An 18,756-nucleotide genomic window follows, 5' to 3' on the forward strand; every position below is an offset into this window, starting at 1 on the left:
CAATTTATTCGTTAAGAAATTCATGCCTATACATATATATATATATACATAAATAGTGAATACCTACAACTTATTTCTTCCGTATTCACATACCTACAATAAACTTCTTGATCAAGTCATAGCTGGCCCATTGAACAGCCATACTAGGCATGATCTTCCACAAATTGGCTTGCCATCCCTTATACAATCCTAGGTAGCCTTCTTTGGCCACAATACTGGTTATAGCATGCCATATTGATGTGTATTGGAATCCCATCTTACCTCCTTGAAGTGTTGCGACCTGAAATCTTCTGCGAAGAATGTCGAATGGATAAACTATTGTCTGAGCTATACCTCCACTGAGAGCTCCAAATGTAAGGATTAATACTGGGTTATCTCTATAATCGATACCCACAGCGTCCTTCATGCTCTCATATATAGTAAAATTGAGTGCCACATAAGGCGCCACACCCAGGGAAGTTGGTATGATACCTCTGTATAAAGCCCGGAATCTACCCTCGTTCTTGTAAATGTCTTTCAAAGACCCCCACATACCTAGTATGGGCTTTGAAGGTAGTAAATCTTCATTGAGGTTCTTCAAAGACTTCGCAGTTTGAATCGACAACCTTGTCTTCACAAGATCCATTGGATAGGTGACCAATACCGAGACTAACCCTGCTATACTTCCTGCAAAAAGCTTATCAGCGACTGATATTGAACTGTCTCCAAATTGTCCTCCATTTTTTCTACCAATCCAGTCCTTTAATTGCATATACACACTGTATTGAATTGCCGAATAGGGAAATATTCGAATACAATTAATACCGTTTCCCCTGAATAGTCCTTTGTAGCCTTCTTCCTTCCAGATCTGGAATACTGTGGAAAGGGTACCTCTCGTATACGACTTGGTAGATCCCTGGATCTGATATAAAACTTTGACACGTTCTATAGGAGACACCGATGTTCTAGAAAGTGCGCCTGCAATACCACCACATAACAACGAGAGTTCCGGCTCTTTTTTCAAGAACCGAATCACAGGTTCCAAGATCCCACTCTTCGACGATAATTTTTCACCGTCGATCTTGACCCCGGAACTGTGTAGGGAGTCATCCGAGGCCGACCTCGTCACATTCTCCGAGGAATATACCATTCTAAATGAGTTGATGTTACTGAAATGTCTGAATAGGCTGTGGAACGAGAAATAATGATAGAAAACTAGTGATCGTATACTTCACAGATCCAGCACTAAGATATGGAAAGTATAATAGAAAAAAAGAAAAAAACACTTTGGTGGAAAAGATCCCGGTGCTTCTCGAATCGAATCCCCGTGAATATCCGTGGGGATGGAACACCCCGTGGCTCTGGCTCCCGTGGTGGGAGGTTCCTGGTATATCCCACGGATTTTCGCGGCCGCGACTCATCTTATCGGAGAGATGGCATTGATATCTGTGATTGATCTATGTTCATCCGCTCTTACCAATCAGTCATCCATCCAATATAATAGACGCTAGATTTGTTTTCCAAATCCAGAATGCGCTATTTAGCAACGAATCAAGGTTTAGCGGATCCTCAACGGCCGAACGCATTAACCCCACCAAGGACCTCTATAATCTCGGCCGATTACGGCTCTTCTCGCATTCCTCAGAACGCTTTTCTGCATCTCATGGATATATCAAACGAGATCCATGATGAGATGGACATGACAATAGACGAGGTAAATCTTGCAGATGCTGTTGGCATTCCTGATGTAGCAGAAGCTGCTGCCATTGTTGGCGGTGTGGATACTCCAATCTCCTCAGATACTATCATTATCAACAACACTTTCATTGGTGGAGGCAACTTTTCGTTTGAGGGAAATGTCAACCAGAATATAGAAGGAGAATCGACTTCTGGACCAATCACAATTCCCGAATTTGCTATTGACAATGACTTTTTTGATTTTCTTTATGCTGTTTACGAGAACGAACAGGCCACCCAGGAGGACGAGTCTGGACGGAGCAGCATCGAGACCGAGACCGAGACCGAGGCCAGCGAGATGACTGAAACTGAAGGTGTCAGCGAACATGGAATTTGTCATGAGGAGGCGATGTCTGATACAGACAAAGCTACCAGATATGACTGTGAAGATCTTTCATCCGGGTTCTATCACGAATCACAAGCAGATTCGTCCTTAATTCGAGACGACCTATTGGCGATAGTGGAGAATTACAAACAAAGAAGACAGATTTTAGACGATCGGCGGCTTTTTAGTGGTTCTGCTGTTAGTAATGAGATGATAAAGCATGTCAGAGACTTTTGTGGCTGTACTATGGACTCTCAAGGGCTTATATGGAACAAAGACAGTCAACGCAAAAAGGTGATATCTAAGAGAATGAATACATTTGGAAGTTACACCCATTTATACAAATCCATTGGTGCCGCCAGTACTGAAGTCGATTTCCATCTCAACCCCACTGACAATGTACTGTTTCAGTTCGATCGTTTCTACACGCAACCGAAACTGAAGCTTGTTCATTTCCAGCTTAGAAATTTAATGACCAGCTTCACTCATAATGAAGTATACTATGCTTCTGTGAAACCGAATAGTGATTCTACCGGACTCATGAAGCTCAACACTGTCTCAGGGACATTGGAAGAGGCACAAGTGGATCAATACATTGACAACGACTTTACAATATCAGTGTTGACGTCATCTAATGACAAATACGTGGCTGCGGGCTCATTCGATGGTTCCTTACTTCTTTACTTTCCTCGCAGTGGTCAGGCTGAGCGATATCAGATATCGCAAGAATCCAATAGGATTATAAACTATATTTTGGCCTCGAAGAATCCACAGTTCTACACAGATTTGGTGATCGCTTCAAACGATAAAACCCTGTCCATATTTGATATGGTCAAGGGAAAGAAGACCAATAAAGTGCGCTTTGATTGGCCCATCAACTGCATCGCTGAGAATCCATTGAACAGCAACGTTTTGTTACTTGTAGGAGACTCGAAGCAGTCGCTTATAGTGGACAGGAGACAGTCAAATAACATACCAGTGTACCAGTTTCAGCATCATCACGACTTTTCATTTGCCTGCGACTGGAACAGTGACCACTTAGTGGCGACAGGAAACCAGGACAGTACGGTAAGAATCTATGACGATAGAAACCTTTCGAAGCCACAAAGGGTGCTTTCAGGAGTCTACAACGGAGCAGTAAGGAACTTGAAGTTCAGCCAAGGCACTCAGAGACAGTTTTTGGCCTTTGCTGAATCCATAGATAACGTTTACCTTGTTGATTTGAACCAGCAGGATAAATCACAGGCTTATCAGCACATGCACTTTTTTGGAAAAGTGGGAGGATTAGATTTCAGCCAGGTGGACGATCGATATGACCAAGAGTTGACTATCGGAGTGAGCGATAAGTCCATAGGAGGAATATTTAGGTATAGAACGGATAAATTCGGGGATGAAACCGGAGTGAATCAAATGGATTGGATATAGGACAGAAACAGATAAATCTATTAATTAGTTGAATACATACTAGCATGTTTAGGTAATCACTTTACCGCCAGTAACCTTCTTTCCAGTTTTGGTGATACTTTCAAGAACACGATCGTAGGATAAGCCATTGTTAGCCGTGACATCTACACTTTGCTGCTCCAAGGAGATGTCGACTTTTTTAACTCCATCGAGCCTAGATAGAACTCGATTTACAGCATTAGAGCAGCCTGAACAGGTCATGGTAACGTCATAATGATATTGATGATCCATAATTGAGAATAGATTAGATGAAAGCAGAGTAATGAAAGCAGAGTAAAGAAAGAAAGAGTTCACGGGAAAAAAGAGATACAATCTCTACTTTTCAGTAAATCAAATGAGCAAATTGTTAGCACCGAAATATCCATCCATTTTGAGCACCTATTCCTAATTCGGCTAGAGTACATAGTTTCATTAGTAACGAGCATGAAGCAGTTACGGAGGTGTTTTATTACGATTCAGAGCAATGAGGACAATTTAGAGTCTATCACAGTAGTGTTTAAGCTTTTTTGTAAGAGTCTTCCCAACACTACAGGGCATTTTCTAGAGCTGTGTCGAGGGGAGTATGGAGGATCGAAACTTCGAGGCTCGTACAAAAAAGCTGCTGTTACACGAGTGGTAGCTCCCGAATACATAGTACAGATGGGGAAGTTAGTGAAACGGTCAGAGGAAACGGTCAATAAGTTGGAGTCGTTGGTGGATGCTGACGAATACAGTCAAACGGAACCCAAAATACGAGACAAGCTGAGGTTTAAAAGGGGGGGACTATTGTGTTTAGTTGCTCAACCGAGTGATCAAAATAGGAAGCCAGTTGACTTGTCGTTCTTTGTAACTTTAGACGATCTTCAAAAGTATAAGGATAGAGAATTGAAGGGATACTTGATAATAGGGGAGCTAGAAAAGCCAGAGCTTTCTAAGCTAATCCACTGGCTACAAAAGTTACATGTCGATGAAAATGATCAGCCTATTGAACCATGCTGGATTGCTGGATGTGGAGAATTGGTTCCAAAAAGCAAGCAACAATAGATATATATACATTTACTCAATACAACTGTACGAGGGTTTATGACCGAGTAATTCATAGATCTCTCAATCTTAGCCGGAGATACACCCTCATTGAAAAATCAATCTTACATCCATCAACCTTGACAATAAAGTCCTTTGGCTTTCCAACTCTCTCTATTGTTCAGAGAGGGTGACGCCAAAGAATGGACGTTGATCAAAGAGAAGAAAAGTAAGCAAGAATTTCTGAAATTCTAAAGACCAAAAAATTGTCCATTGGGTGTTTGCACAAACTGGGATCATCACGTGTTGAGACATCTAAGAGAGGTAGGTTTATCAGCCGCATTAACGTATCGTTCAGATGGTTTCTGTGGTTTTTCAACAGCGTGTGATGGTGTCAATAGCCCTGATACCTCCAATATCCTCAGTTGATATCCCCACCTTACAGTAATCAAAACATCTTTTCTCCATATTTCTTTCTTGGCGGGATCTTCGGAACATAAGCATTAATACCGAGGCGCGGTTATTTTTAGATCAGTGTATATATATAACTTGACCGAGAGGCTTAAAACCGTCTGTTAAGCGCGTCAAGCAACCCGTCTTACTGCTATAATCATCATACCAGAGTAGTGCAAATGCTACAGCCACAATTCTCTGTTCCGATCCTCCGACTTGTCGTCCGAGGTTCTCACTCTCCTCCATTACCAGTCTCATCTACCACTTTATTCTACCTCTAGTTAAACTTTTTCTCGACTCCACGATTTTTCTTTGGACTTTTCAGCTTTTCTTGAACTTTTCTTTAAACTTTTCTTGAACTTTTATTCAACTTTTCTTGAACTTTTGCTGACATTTTTGATAGTTTTTTCAAGCCTCTCTTTTTCGTGTACAATTTTCTCTCTTTTGTTATTGCCTTTATTACCTGGCATTCTTTATAGAGAGATCTTGACCTGTCATGTCATCATCGCCTCATCGCGTCCTCTCCATAGGAAACCATCCTAACATTGCTTTCTACAATTGGAGACTTTTCTCGTCTAAGAGTTGTGATCTCACTTTCATCATCTCCAGTGATGTTACTTCTGATAACTCCTCATCTTCAACGGATTCTTCTCATCTCAATTCGGCCAGCTCTGCAAATGGTGATGGTGATTCTTCTTTTCAGTGGTCTTCTACTCATTTCGGCAATGCTCGTTATAGTATAGCAAACGTATATCCCACATTGGACGCATACATCAGAACTGCCCATACCGATGGCAAATCATCAAGCTTTGATTATATTCTTGTTTCGGCCACCTCACTTCAGGAGCTATCGTCTTTGTTTGCCAAATTGTCTCCCTTGATCCGGAGTCAGCTCGAAACTACTGAAAATATTCCTACTATTGTGCTGGAGTCAACCAACTTTGTTAACCTAGAGCCCTTTGTATCAATGTCACTTCAATTGGACAAGTCAGTTACATTGCCTATCTTGTCGGTGATGTCGGACTTTGACATTCGTCTCGTTGGGGAAAATAGTTACAGCGTGAGGAAAAGTCTCAAAGAAAGCGAATTGCTCTATGTGGGTCGTAGTGGTACCGATTCCGAATACACCTCAAACGATATTGAGATGATCAACCAGTTTTCTGACCTGTTAGAAAGTGCAGGGCTCGATGTTTATAAACTGAAGACCCCTGTGGAATTCTTTTCCTATCAATGGAAGTTCGCTCTACCTAGGATTGCATTGGGTCCTCTCTCGATACTCTTTGAAAAGCCGTTTCCTATGCAACTACAGGATCATATTCTTGCCAAACCTCTCATTAGCGGACTGATTCTGGAGGTGATTACTATTATTAAGACCATTGGGTGTAAGCTTTTCAAAAGTTACGACAGTGAGAACTCTTTATTGCAAAGACTGGGAGAGCTTGAGCCTGTAGAAGAGGTCGGACTTGACTTTTTGGAGACTCCTCAACTTTACTATAACTTCTACCATCAGAATGAATTGTATATGGATCTATTGTTGCTACAACCGATTCTTATTGCCGATGATTATCAAGTGAAGACTCCTTATTTGGAGTTTTTATATGCAATGATGTGTCAAGTCAACAACAACAACCGGTCTACTTTGTCCAACCCAACTTCGGACTTTTGGTTACGCAAGACGGATGAACACGTCAAGCAGCTAAAGCAGGAAGAGGAAGAGCTAATAAAGAGAAAGACTCTTCAAGAGAAGCAGATCAAGGAACAGAAAGAGATTCTTCAACATATGAAGGCTTCTCAGACAAACGGGCAGATTCATCAGGCTCAACAGTCGGAGCAGTTGAAGCAACATCACCAGAGTGTTTCCACACCTCTATCTCAAGATGGAGAACTTGAAGAACTCTCACAGCTAGCACAGACATATCTCTTGAATGAGAAGACACCGTCTGCCCTCAATGGCAACGAGTTTTCTCCTCAGACCATGAAGATGAACCAGACTGATCATTCTAAAAACTCGCAGGGTTCAGATAGTATTGATCCTCGTCAAACCGAATCTCCGTCGCCTACGCTTACTCAAAACTTGCCTCATGGTCTTCCTCCTCAAGGATTGCCTGCGCACCAACAGATATTCTCTCAGCAATTGCGCCAGTCGAATTATCAGCAAACCTACCAGCAACCGTACCCACCTTCTCAGCAGTACCAACAGCCTTCTCAGCAGTACCAGCAACTTCCTCAGCAATACCAACAGCCTTATCAGCAAAAATATCAGCAGCCTTATCCGACCTCTCAGCAACCTTATCCACAGCAGTATAATCAGTATCTGCCACCACAACATCCACATACTGTTCGCAGACAGAGATCAATGCCATTTGATAATTCATCGATGATGCAAAGTGGAATGCCTAGAACATTCTCTGTTCAGCCTAATGAACCGTCAATGCCACTGGCAAGAGGTCCTGGTCCTTCGAACTTCCAGCAACCATCGGGTCTGGGAAGACAGTTTAAGAAGACCTCAAGAAAGTCAAGCCGAAAGTCGAATGCGTTCCTAACGAACTCACTTCTTTCCACTTCGGACGGATTAGAGGCAGATTCAAGAGGCATGCCGGGTGCACGTCTGTCAATGATGCCACTACAGAATACATCTTCGAATGTTGTTCAACAGCATCCAGTAAGACGGTCTTCTTCGGGGTTTATGCTACCTAGAAAACCTTCTAGTGGCTTTGGTATCGAGGTGATACCACAGCAGCAACCCCAGTCTCAGTCTCAGTCTCAGTCTCAGTCTCACTTGCAATCAGCAAGCCAGACTCATTTGCAAGCTCAGGGCCAGGCTTCCCAACCAGCGCAAGCGCCTTCATCGTCGTCGTCATCTAGCCAGATGAGGCCTCCTCCAGCTATACCACAGCAACGCACAGACTCTGGATCAAGGCAATCATCCCCTTATTCCGCATCAGAGTCACCACTGGCTAGCGGTTCGAGCTCGAAGGAGGGTCTGGCCCCTGTTCCTGAAGCTACGCCAGCACCTACACCAGCATATGTGGTGTCAGAGCATGCTAAAAACCAAGATAAGAAAAAGAAGAAAAAGAAGAAGAAGAAAAAAGGAGGTCTTTTTGGACTGGGAAGACATTAGAAGAGTTTACCATAGACATAGCTCTTACCATGTACTATTTATCAATGTACAATGATTGTATGTACTATTAATATAAAGATGAAGGTAAAATACGGGTAGGTCGACGTCGGCGACGCACGTCGATGGTGATGATACCGCGACGGTATGATAACGTTTCGCTATGCTAAATCAACGACTCTTCTTCCCTTGATATCAATACCGGCTAGTATGCCATGGAGTATAAATTGGAGATGCAGTATGATGCCTCCGTCATATATCGGTTCTGTTCGATATCAGCATTCCTCGAAGACATTTGGCGATTATATGTTAGAGAAGCCGGGTATAAAGACTAACGCTGATTTAGAATCGAAACCATTGCCGTCTGGATACAAGTACTTTGCTGCGAAATTCCCCATAGAGTTGAAGGATTTGAAAAAATATCTCACTAAGAAGTATCCAGATCCAGACGCAAGTACATTTGCTGGAGGTGTTGATTTGAAGACTTTCAATATAGTGGAAACATACAAAGCAAAGAAGGCTAAGGCTGCCTCAAAACCTAGGTTATTTATCACGCTCTTGAACAGGAATCCAATATATATGGAATACATCATATGGGATACATTTGACATTGATACAGGTGAGAAAAGGACTGCAACACAGCTAAGAAGCAGATCTGGGTCGTTTAAAGATCTTTTACAGTCGATTAACAAGGTGAAACCCACGAATGAAACACTAGAACAAGTTCTTCCAAAGATGACGAAGTTCAAGGCTGAGCCAACGACTCCACCATTCTTCAGAGATAAACTTGATCTTGACTTGAAGACAAACAATTTAGAAGACTTCTTGAGTCATGCGAAGAAGGAAAGCGATCTGAAACGAGATAATATGTTCAAAGCAAGGATGAACTACGAATGGTCGAAACAACAGCTCAATAAACACTCTCAAACAGTCGAATCAAAGACTTTTTTCACCCCTATTTTAGTTCCTGGCACTTTAATACCGTCTAGTTGGATAAAAATGGCCGATTATTCGGAAGTGGGCGGCAAACAGTACGAATTTCTATTCTTGGAGAAGAACGGTAACATACAGACGTTTTCTACTATACCGCTCAAGCATCAATACAACCACAATGTGTTTGAAATCCTTCGAAATCTTAGAGATTCTCATTTGTACATAGATAACATTGATAGGTTGTTTGCCAAAGACTGGAGACTACTCGATGGAGACAGAAATAGACTCGCTTTCGCGAGAAATAGACGTCAACACTATTGGAACCGTATCAAATATGCATTATTACCTATATGTGCATTCAGCACAGCACTGACTGCCTATGTGCTTTATATAACTTCCTAAAACACTCATGAAAAATCTATTACTCCATCACCATATCATTCTGCTTGATCTCTCTGAATTTAAGTGCCGTCAATCCTCCATTATCACCCTTCCATTTTCGGAATAGCTCGACTGTTCTGGTATCATCCAAATCAGGAATCTTCCATCCTGTTGAAAACACACGATACTCATGTTCCCGTTTCAATTGTAACACAACTTGTCTCCTTGATGGAGGCCTTCCAGATCTTCTCAGCTTCTTCAACAGATCCAACTCCTCATCATCTCTCTTAATAAACATATCGAGCATACTCTGCATATCCTGTATCGTAAATTTGTCCTTCTCTACTAAATCACCCGTATTTATGCATTCCTGAAAGAATTTCTCCATCAACAAATCATTGTCTTTTATTCTCTGGTGTATTTTTTTAATCCTTCCTACCTTCTCTTCTCGAAGAGTAGCCCTAGTCAAAAGTTTGGCTTTCCGACTGCCAGGATGAAGTGCTCCGTTTTTATGCTTGAGTAATCTACTAACTTTTCTAAGCGATTTTGCATTCGGCATGATGAATAAACAGCTTAACTCTATGAAATGAAGACGTCAGCCAAAACTGTTAAAGCTTTTGAGTCCGGTTAAAAATTTTAGTACACCCTTTTCGATGCACACGTGATATTCATCACATGCTATAGACCATTTTGGGCAGTCCGAACGAAAAATTTTAAGATAGGTGTATTTTCTTTTTCTCTCTTTGGAAAGAATAGATACATATTCTTGTGAACCTTCACAGAGAGCAAAAAAAAAATAAGCATCGAAGACAGCTGTTCAATGATGACCAAGACTATCTATACGGAAGAGCAACTCTTGAACTTTGAGGACCACGGAGATCTTCCTGTCGGAGTTGACTTGGCTCCTTTCATAGAAATGGTGGCCCAGGTCAAAGAGACATTGAATGAGTTGGATGAAAGGTTCCCTAAACGTAAAGGTTTTGGTGTTTTTCACCACACAAATCGCCCAAGAAGAAAGAGACAACCTAAAGAGGTTACTGGTGATGATGGCTGGACTTCTCTGCTTCCTAAGAAGCACAATCAGACTAGTGCTGAGAGCGCTGCTGCTGAACAGGAAGCTCAGGAAGAGGAAGAGTTTGAACAGGTCAAAAGTTTCAAGACCAATGCTGCCAAGATTTCCTCGGGTAAAACTGGTAGTGCATCTTCCAAGGACACTGTTGCCATTGCTCACGTTTCCAGATTCAATGCCTTTGACGCTTTGAATGTTGATGACGAAGAGTAAATTCGAGTTACCTGAATCTCCTTAATGAATTTATGTCTTCACCACATTTTTGTTGCTGTTGATGCTTCTTTCTTCACACTCCTTACTTCCTTTTTTAGGCTGTACATCTAATTCTATTTGCTAGCGAACAAAAAAGGCATCTAATTAGTAGTAGTAGTAGTAGTAGTAGTTACACCACCTTCTTCATCGCTGTCGAGGTCCAAACTAGCGATGCAATAGGCCAAGCCACTCCTCTTCTTGGGTAAATTATTATCCAAAAGAGCTTTCGTAGGGGAAACAGGAACTTTCATCCCATTACTTTGACCGTTTTCTATAGTACTTATAGTCAATGGTACGCTGAGTAGCGATGCACCATATTCAATTCCACCTAGTAAAGAATTGTTGCAACTGGCTGGAGAGAATCCACTAGCAATTGAACGAAGATCACGTACGTTGGTCCTCGTTCTAACAGATCCAACCGATCTCGAGAAGGATTGATCGATGGCAGAAATTTCTCCTATAGACGCTCCCCTCGATCTGGATAGCGGTCTGGATAGGGGACCGGCAGCTGCCAAGGAATGCAGCGAACTCATACTGCCATTTGCCCCGCTGGCAAACCTCATCGAAGCACTCGTAAGTGCTTTTCCCAGTGCCATAATAGACGGAGGAGATCTCAATACCACTGGATCCTCGACATCATCCACTGCTATTTTGGCATAAGGAAGCCACTCGGATATCGAGGTATGTCTCTTATATATCCTCAACAATTCATTCTTATCAACCACCACCGTGTCACTCACCAGGTCGGTGGTGGAATCACCGTCGTAGGCGAAATAATCCGGAAGTAGCTTGGCAATCCGTAAGCTGTTAATCTTAGAGTCTGCATAGCTAGAAAGCTCCGGAATATCAAGCGCTTTTCCAGCACGCGAAAGAATCATTAAAGAAACGGTGTACCTGAAGCTGCCAGGCTTATCGTTAAGCCAAGCACTGCTGAACTTCAAAAAATTCATTATGAAATTGATCTGCAAGTCGTGAATCATGGCTTCTGTAGTTTTCCATATCTGCCCTAGTAATGAGTCAGTACCATAACTGGAAATAGTTGACACAAGATCTAGATAAAGGCACATTGGGTTCTCAATACTGCTAGTGATACACATATCAACGTTAGGGGTGCTGAAATGTTCCTTATCTACGCCAGAGCGGTAAAAGCCTTCTAAAACACGGAACCACGCTAATTGAATTTTGTCGCGTGTACCTCCTTCCAACACAGGAGTGTTATCGTCCCTGGTCATATTCAAGGCATAAAACAAGTAGTTGAAGATATTCATTGGATAATTGGCTCTCTTGTATTTGAGGTAGCTATCGTCCTGGCAGATTTGACACACCTCATCTACATTGCAAATCATCAGCTTGGAAATGAAAGCAAACTGCTCCTCGGACATTTTCTCTGCTGGAGATGAAGTGAGTTCGTAGTAAAACGCCAAAATTCCAGTGATCATATCGTTGATTTGTGTGTTATAGTAGATATGTTTGCCCAAACTGCTGATGATGTCTAGGTAAGCGTCGCTGAGTTGTTTACACAGGTTACCGGAAGAGTGGCTGGAAACAAGACTCTTTTCGTTCACCAATACGTTACCCAAGATATCCTTGACAGGTAAACCGACCAAATTGACGTCTTCCGAGGAAAGTAAGTTGGAAATAACAAGGCATATGAAAATCTTGACATCTAAATTATCGGTGGAGTTAAGTTTCACCATTAGCGTGGAGACAATTCTATATCTCAACTCAATGTGTGTTTTCTTTGCGCAGATAATTACAAGTTTGTTGATCCAATGAACATCTGCACCATAAGACAATGCATAACTGACAATAGCCCTGGTAGCCATATCGACCTGACGTTTAGCATTTGTGTTAAAAAAGTCCTTGAGGGCTGAAAGAGCCGAGAGACCAACATTTTCCTCGGAATCTGAACTAGGTTCTTTAGTCTCCGTAACAACAGTAGTCGTCGGTTCCTGAGATCTCGGCATGATTTCTAGCGAATCTGAACGCTCATTGATGGTTTTCAAAAGTAGATGAAGCGATCGTTCAATTAAGTTGGAACCGTCAAGCACAGAGTAGACGGAATCAACATAATCAGCCACACAGGATGCCGTGGAAAGTGCTATACGTAGCCAATCGTCACGTGAAGTAGAAGCATTGGCTGTGGTGGAAGTAGAGATCGCAGTAGCGACCCTCTGTTGAGACTTGGTGTTACCAAACTCAAGAAATGCGCACGTGACACGCAGGAACTGCTTAAGCAAGGAATAATTGGAGGAAAATACCTGCTTCTCAACCGGCTGGAGCTTCTGGCAGAAACTCTGATAAAGTTCAAATTCCAACTGGCATGTGGTGAGATCCTTTGCAGAAAGTATCATCCACATAATGTCGAGGATACTCGGTACGAGAATACCCAAGTCATCGGAGCATTTTTCCACTAGTTCCATAAGGATGTATATAGTTACCTTCATATTGCCGACCCTTCCTCTGGCAACATCGGTCTTTGTCTTTTTGGAGATAAAGTTCCCCACCTTTTCAAGTTTTGTCCGACGTGTGGATGCATAGTAGACTAAATAAGAGAGCTTGGATTTGTTAGGTTTAGATTCTCCGTTTACCGAAAGACGCTTAGGAGGATAGCACTGAAGAATCAGTTTTTGGTGCTTCGGCCTAAAGATATGCATGATGAAGCTCCCAATCGAAAGACCTGTTGATGTCTCTTTCCGCTAATAAATATACAAGAATTGCAGAGTAGAAAAGAAAACCCGACAGACCCCGTCATGTTGCGTTCCTTAGCTGAGGCTGGGCTGCTCTCTATTTTTTTTTGTACCTTCTTACATTACAGGGAGATCCCCGGTAGCTCAGGCAATATAACTTTGTTACTTCCCGGTAGCTTTTCTATATTTATATTAATGTATTTTATTTTACTCCTCTGAATGCCTATACCATTCTTCTCTCGATAAGATGCCTCCGATATATGTGAAAGGAGGAGTGTGGACGAATGTCGAAGATGAGATCCTCAAGGCTGCCATCGCAAAATATGGTCTTAATCAATGGTCTCGCGTATCTTCGTTACTCAGTAAGAAAACTGCTAAGCAGTGCAAACAGAGATGGGAAGAATGGCTTGATCCAAGGATCAAGAAGATGGACTGGGATAAGAAAGAGGATGAGAAATTATTGAGGATGATCAAGTTGAGACCGAATCAATGGAACTCGATTGGAATTCTTATGAACAGGACGGTAAATCAATGCATTGAGAGATATCAGCAGTTACTCAGTGACACGATGGAGGGAGAGTCTACGGATAATGATCTAAGGATGGTTGGTAATTTTGTGAGCAAGAATTCCGATGGAGAGTTGAATTTAAATGCAGAAAGCAAACCAGCACGGCCGGATTTAGAAGAAATGGATGACGACGAAAAGGAGATGTTGAGTGAAGCACGAGCCAGATTGGCCAACACCCAAGGTAAGAAAGCCAAAAGAAAGGCACGTGAAAGGATGCTTGAAGAAAGTAAGCGGATTTCGTTGCTGCAGAGACGACGGGAGTTAAAACAGGTGGGTATTAACACCAGGATCAAGAACAAGAAGAAGTATGCTACACAGATGGATTATAATGCCGATATAGCTTTTGAGAGGAGACCCGCTGAAGGACGGTTTGATATTAGTGAAGAGCTGGTGAGAAATGAGACCGAGAAGGTAAACTTTGACCGATCCACTAACCAGAAAGGTACAACAAACCAGGAAACAGCAAAGCAAAAGAAAAAGGAGAAACGGCAGAGACACGTGATGCAGAAAGGAAGTAGCAGCGTGAATATAGAAGGTAAGGAGGAGTTGTATGAGGAAGAAAATGAAGAAAGCATTAGTAAGAGGCCTAAATTGATATTAGCTGATGCCAATGAAGAAGGAAATGAAGAAGAAGAAGCGGAAGACATTGACGATAGAATATCAAAAGCCACCAGACGGATTGACAGCAAAACTAAGGAAAGGTCTATATTATTTCGCAAGAGGAACGTTGAAGATGACACTTTAGTCAAGCCAGAGATAAAGAGAGTCAAGGTGGGAGAAAAACGGATTTCAGAGAGGAAGTTGAAGAAAATAAGGAAAAGAGAGCTTGCAAAGAAGCTCGAACAGCTACCAAAGCCTAAGAACAACTATGAATTGATAGAAAGATCTTCAAATGTGCTAACAGAGAATGTTGGGATATCTGACTATAAGAGATATGTTGATTTCGGAGAGGTGGAATCTGAGAAGGTTAGAAAAGAGCAGGCTAGGAAAGAGCTAATTGTGGAATTAACTACATCCCAAGCTGTGAAACTTCAACTACCAATACCAAGAATACGAGAAGAGGTTAGGAAGAAGTTTGTCAAAGATAACGTCAGCAGAGAAATGGTGGACATGATCGAAAAGGATTATAAACAACAAGTATTGAAGAAGGATGTGAAAGAACATTATGACTTCGATCCTGAGAAGGAGCAGAAAGTAAGAAAACAAGTTGAGAGGATGATTGCTGAGGAAGGAGAGTCTTCAGAGTACACGAAAACAGTATTAGAGGATAAAATCGATACAGAGGTGGATGTATCACTATTGATAGAGTTGATCAAATCAGAATCGAAAGTATCGGGAAATCTACAGGAACAGTTTGAATCTGTGGTGTCAGATCATTTAAAAGAGAGCCAAGAAATGACAGATTCTCTCAACGAGAAAGTGAACAAATTACGACAGCTAGATCAAGACGTTGAAACATTTCGAATACTAGCCAACGAGGAAGATGCGGCCATAGCTGTGAGGTCCCAAAGACTACAAAACGGCATTGACAGGATGAATGAGATAATCAGCGAATCAAGAGAGACATTATTGGAATAATATGAACTAAAATTGAAAGGCATTTTTGCTTAGGTAATTCAAAGCTAATGCCGACTGAATACGTATGCGGCTTCTAATTGATGGCCTGGCGCAACTTTTATTTCGGAATAGATGTACCGACATTTGCTGTAAATGGAAGAGAGTTTGGCATGGAGATTCGACCGTAAGAGTTTCCTAAACGGGTTCTCTCTAGAAATCTTAATTTTTTTTTGCGCTCAGCTCACTTTTCGCGCGCAATTTATTTGTTTAAAGGCCGAGTCGCGAAACGGGAACTTCCGCTAAAGTGTCCAACAATAGATTTTGACATGGCGAGGTTCCCGATTAGGTATAGACAAACGATAATCACCTGAAATGGGCAGGAGCCGTTTTAGTCACTGGTCGTGATTTCTTTTCCGGGATCTTTTATATGTCGAGTAGTAGCATTTTCAAGGAGAGATGAAAAAACATATAGATTAGCATTATATTGGACTTCTAATACTATCTTTCTTTCCGTATCTTCTTCACTACACTGGTCTCTAAGATGAATTGTGAACGAAGCTGCTTATTTGTATCTTCTGGATCTTCTAAGCCAATAGAACCGGTCACGTTTTGTCTTCCTGTCTATCAGTCGAAGAAATCATCTACCGATAATAGATTCTACTCGTTCCAGAATCATGCCAGTTTTACACCCATCTCTACGCCTCCATCTTTGCAATCTGCGATTCTTTCCAAGAGATACTCTTCGTATAGTCGTTCTCTAAAGAGTTCTATATCAACGTCCTCGACAAGATGTTCATCTCCATCGTCGTCTACATCTTCCACGTCGACCTCATTTTCGCCTAACTCTCTTCTTTCTTCTGCTTTAACTCGTTGCTGTTCAGCATCTTACTGTTCATGTGATGACTCAACATCAATATCCTCAGTGAGTTCGTCATCTATTCATAGTGGTTCTTCAAGTTGTCTCACTGCTGCTGAACCGGTTCCAAAAAACTGTGATCCGTTGGCTTTTACCCAGATATCGATGCCATCTGCTATTCTCTCTATCCCCACAACTGCATCTGTACTTCATCATGAATCACTTTATCGCATTATACATAAATTCAGCAGTTCTTCGTTGGCTTCCGTCGCTTCTAGCATATGGAGATTCAATGAAAAGGTCTTCAAGGAGATCTCTTACTTGGAACTGCCTCAACAACAGACCGTTGTGGACTTTGATTGGAGATCTGTTCAAGAACTGTGTGACGAATCTCGTTCTCAGTTCCATGACATCCAATTGAAGACGTTCAAAACTGTTCTCAGTACTCTACCTGTGGTGGAAAAAATGCACCCAATGTCTGGAAATATTGCCACAAAGGCAAGAGAACCTAGAATCAATTCGGAATTCCTCAAGGTTTACGCTTTGGACTACTCGTGCAGACTCAGAAACTACTTGAAGATCTCTGACCAGGAACTGGATTTGTATCAGCAAGAGTTTCTCGATAGCGGTTGTGAATCAATCGACAAGTTCTTGAATGAATACATAGTCGGAGACAATGGTGAGGAGGACTCTTTGAATGCCAAGCAGTTTAGAGAAACACTGAAATTGTCTCTTTTGGCCAGAGATAAGCTATGGAAAAACGTAATTTTACCACCTAGAGATGACCTACCTCAGTATACGAAGAAACATTATGTTCAGCAACTCGAGAAACCCCAGACTTCTGCTGGATCAGGAGCCTGCCTGGTGAGAACCCAAGGCAAATTCATGCCTTGGTTGAATATCAACGATTTTGACTCGAAGTCAAAGAAGTCAATTCCTCCTTACGGAAGGTTGGCCAACGGAGACCAGTTTACCGTCAGAGGTTGGTGTAATGAAAGATGGTGCTCCTGCGCATAGGAGTAACTGCATCGATGCATAAATACTCAATACATTGTATCGCATTACATATTTACTTAAATCCCTGTAAACGCACCTTTTCTGCCTCGACTTTGGCTCTCTCCGGGTCCAAGTAGACCCATTTCTCCGAAGCCGGTCTCAACGTGGCCGGATCCAAGTCAATCCTGATAGGAATACCATTAGGAATGTCAATGTGCGAAATTGCATCGTCACCAATTTCGTAAAGAACCTTCAATAAAGCCCTCACTACCGATCCATGTGTCACTATAAGAACATTACGGCCTTGGGACAAATGCTTCTCAATAACAAGCCTGTAATAAGGCATGAGGCGATCAATCACCATTTTAAGGGATTCTCCTCTAGGTAATTCACCAGATAGTCCCATTTTTTGCTCGTCTTCAGTATCAATAGCATAACGACCATCGACACATCTGCATTTTGCGTCCTCTTTGCATAGAGGAGGACAACCAGTAAAAGCTCTTCTCCAGAACATGTACTTCTCCTTGCCAAATTCATTCAATACCTCAGTTTTATCACGTCCTTGTAAAGCACCATAATGTCTCTCGTTTAATCTCCACGTCTTATATGTATCAATGTATAACCTATTCAATCTATCAAGAATAATTTCTGCAGTTTGATTGGCTCGTGTTAATCTGGAGGTAAAGCAGACATCGGGCATCTTCATGTTGGTCTGTTGTAGTATGAGATCTGCAGATTTGAGAGCTTGGTCTTTACCATTGACACTCAACGGAATGTCAACCCATCCGCAAAATTTGTTAGATTTGTTCCACTCCGATTCACCATGTCTAAGTATAATAATTTGGGGCATCTTGATTAAAGAAAAAATCTACAGATCAAAAATTGATCGATTAAACAGCTCTATCAAATGATACAATCACCCCTACTTATATAATCTGTCAAGATGCTCAGGTGAGCCCGATAAATTTTAGTCCTAAATAATTCTAATTTGAAGAGTGATGTAGCTCGGATGTAAACTCCGATCTCACCACCGAAGCCTCGCTCACTCACACCCTTTTAGATGCAGCCATTAGAAAAACAAAAACCAGGAAGCAAAACGGTTGTGAATACTCCGTAAATAAGTCACGTGAATGTGATCAGATGTCACGACCGTTTTATTTTGGCACCTTAAACAGAGTCACGGTCTATTACTTGGTAAAGAGTTTAGTACCCTCTGTTAGCTCCAAAATAAATGCTCTTTGTCAAATCTAGATTTACTAGGGTGGTTCTAGTACTGGTTATACCTCTTCAAGGAATATGTACCTGAATTCGATGCAATAATATAGTGACGATGTCAATAATCTGATTAAGCAGCACTTGATGAACAACTTTTTTCT

The 18,756-nt window shown here is 41.8% G+C and overlaps 10 protein-coding genes across 10 annotated transcripts; 7 read left to right on the top strand and 3 right to left on the bottom strand.

Moving 5' to 3' along the window:
• Window positions 1-85: 85 nt before the first annotated feature.
• Window positions 86-1,129, bottom strand: FOA43_001238 (uncharacterized protein; the record flags this gene model as incomplete). The annotated part of the gene is made up of 1 exon (XM_038921560.1): window positions 86-1,129. The coding sequence occupies one exon, from the start codon at window positions 1,127-1,129 to the stop codon at window positions 86-88; it is 1,044 nt and encodes a 347-aa protein (XP_038777488.1).
• Window positions 1,130-1,642: 513 nt separating this feature from the next.
• Window positions 1,643-3,466, top strand: FOA43_001239 (uncharacterized protein; the record flags this gene model as incomplete). The annotated part of the gene is made up of 1 exon (XM_038921561.1): window positions 1,643-3,466. The coding sequence occupies one exon, from the start codon at window positions 1,643-1,645 to the stop codon at window positions 3,464-3,466; it is 1,824 nt and encodes a 607-aa protein (XP_038777489.1).
• A 44-nt stretch (window positions 3,467-3,510) lies between these two features.
• FOA43_001240 (uncharacterized protein) lies at window positions 3,511-4,528 on the top strand (the record flags this gene model as incomplete). Its single annotated transcript, XM_038921562.1, has 2 exons — window positions 3,511-3,518; window positions 3,967-4,528. The coding sequence occupies 2 exons, from the start codon at window positions 3,511-3,513 to the stop codon at window positions 4,526-4,528; spliced, it is 570 nt and encodes a 189-aa protein (XP_038777490.1).
• Window positions 4,529-5,637: 1,109 nt separating this feature from the next.
• On the top strand, window positions 5,638-8,081 carry FOA43_001241 (uncharacterized protein; the record flags this gene model as incomplete). Its single annotated transcript, XM_038921563.1, is given in 2 exon segments — window positions 5,638-5,646; window positions 5,664-8,081. The coding sequence occupies 2 exon segments, from the start codon at window positions 5,638-5,640 to the stop codon at window positions 8,079-8,081; spliced, it is 2,427 nt and encodes an 808-aa protein (XP_038777491.1).
• A 240-nt stretch (window positions 8,082-8,321) lies between these two features.
• FOA43_001242 (uncharacterized protein) lies at window positions 8,322-9,413 on the top strand (the record flags this gene model as incomplete). Its single annotated transcript, XM_038921564.1, has 1 exon — window positions 8,322-9,413. One exon carries the CDS (start codon window positions 8,322-8,324, stop codon window positions 9,411-9,413), a length of 1,092 nt encoding a protein of 363 aa, XP_038777492.1.
• A 19-nt stretch (window positions 9,414-9,432) lies between these two features.
• On the bottom strand, window positions 9,433-9,951 carry FOA43_001243 (uncharacterized protein; the record flags this gene model as incomplete). The annotated part of the gene is made up of 1 exon (XM_038921565.1): window positions 9,433-9,951. The coding sequence occupies one exon, from the start codon at window positions 9,949-9,951 to the stop codon at window positions 9,433-9,435; it is 519 nt and encodes a 172-aa protein (XP_038777493.1).
• A 261-nt stretch (window positions 9,952-10,212) lies between these two features.
• Window positions 10,213-10,674, top strand: FOA43_001244 (uncharacterized protein; the record flags this gene model as incomplete). The annotated part of the gene is made up of 1 exon (XM_038921566.1): window positions 10,213-10,674. The coding sequence occupies one exon, from the start codon at window positions 10,213-10,215 to the stop codon at window positions 10,672-10,674; it is 462 nt and encodes a 153-aa protein (XP_038777494.1).
• A 2,976-nt stretch (window positions 10,675-13,650) lies between these two features.
• FOA43_001245 (uncharacterized protein) lies at window positions 13,651-15,549 on the top strand (the record flags this gene model as incomplete). The annotated part of the gene is made up of 1 exon (XM_038921567.1): window positions 13,651-15,549. The coding sequence occupies one exon, from the start codon at window positions 13,651-13,653 to the stop codon at window positions 15,547-15,549; it is 1,899 nt and encodes a 632-aa protein (XP_038777495.1).
• A 1,000-nt stretch (window positions 15,550-16,549) lies between these two features.
• FOA43_001246 (uncharacterized protein) lies at window positions 16,550-17,401 on the top strand (the record flags this gene model as incomplete). Its single annotated transcript, XM_038921568.1, has 1 exon — window positions 16,550-17,401. The coding sequence occupies one exon, from the start codon at window positions 16,550-16,552 to the stop codon at window positions 17,399-17,401; it is 852 nt and encodes a 283-aa protein (XP_038777496.1).
• Window positions 17,402-17,453: 52 nt separating this feature from the next.
• Window positions 17,454-18,230, bottom strand: FOA43_001247 (uncharacterized protein; the record flags this gene model as incomplete). Its single annotated transcript, XM_038921569.1, has 1 exon — window positions 17,454-18,230. One exon carries the CDS (start codon window positions 18,228-18,230, stop codon window positions 17,454-17,456), a length of 777 nt encoding a protein of 258 aa, XP_038777497.1.
• Between the last annotated feature and the right edge of the window lie 526 nt (window positions 18,231-18,756).

The sequence above is a fragment of the Brettanomyces nanus genome, chromosome 1, assembly GCF_011074865.1.
Source record: "Brettanomyces nanus chromosome 1, complete sequence".
Classification (NCBI taxonomy): domain Eukaryota; kingdom Fungi; phylum Ascomycota; class Pichiomycetes; order Pichiales; family Pichiaceae; genus Brettanomyces; species Brettanomyces nanus.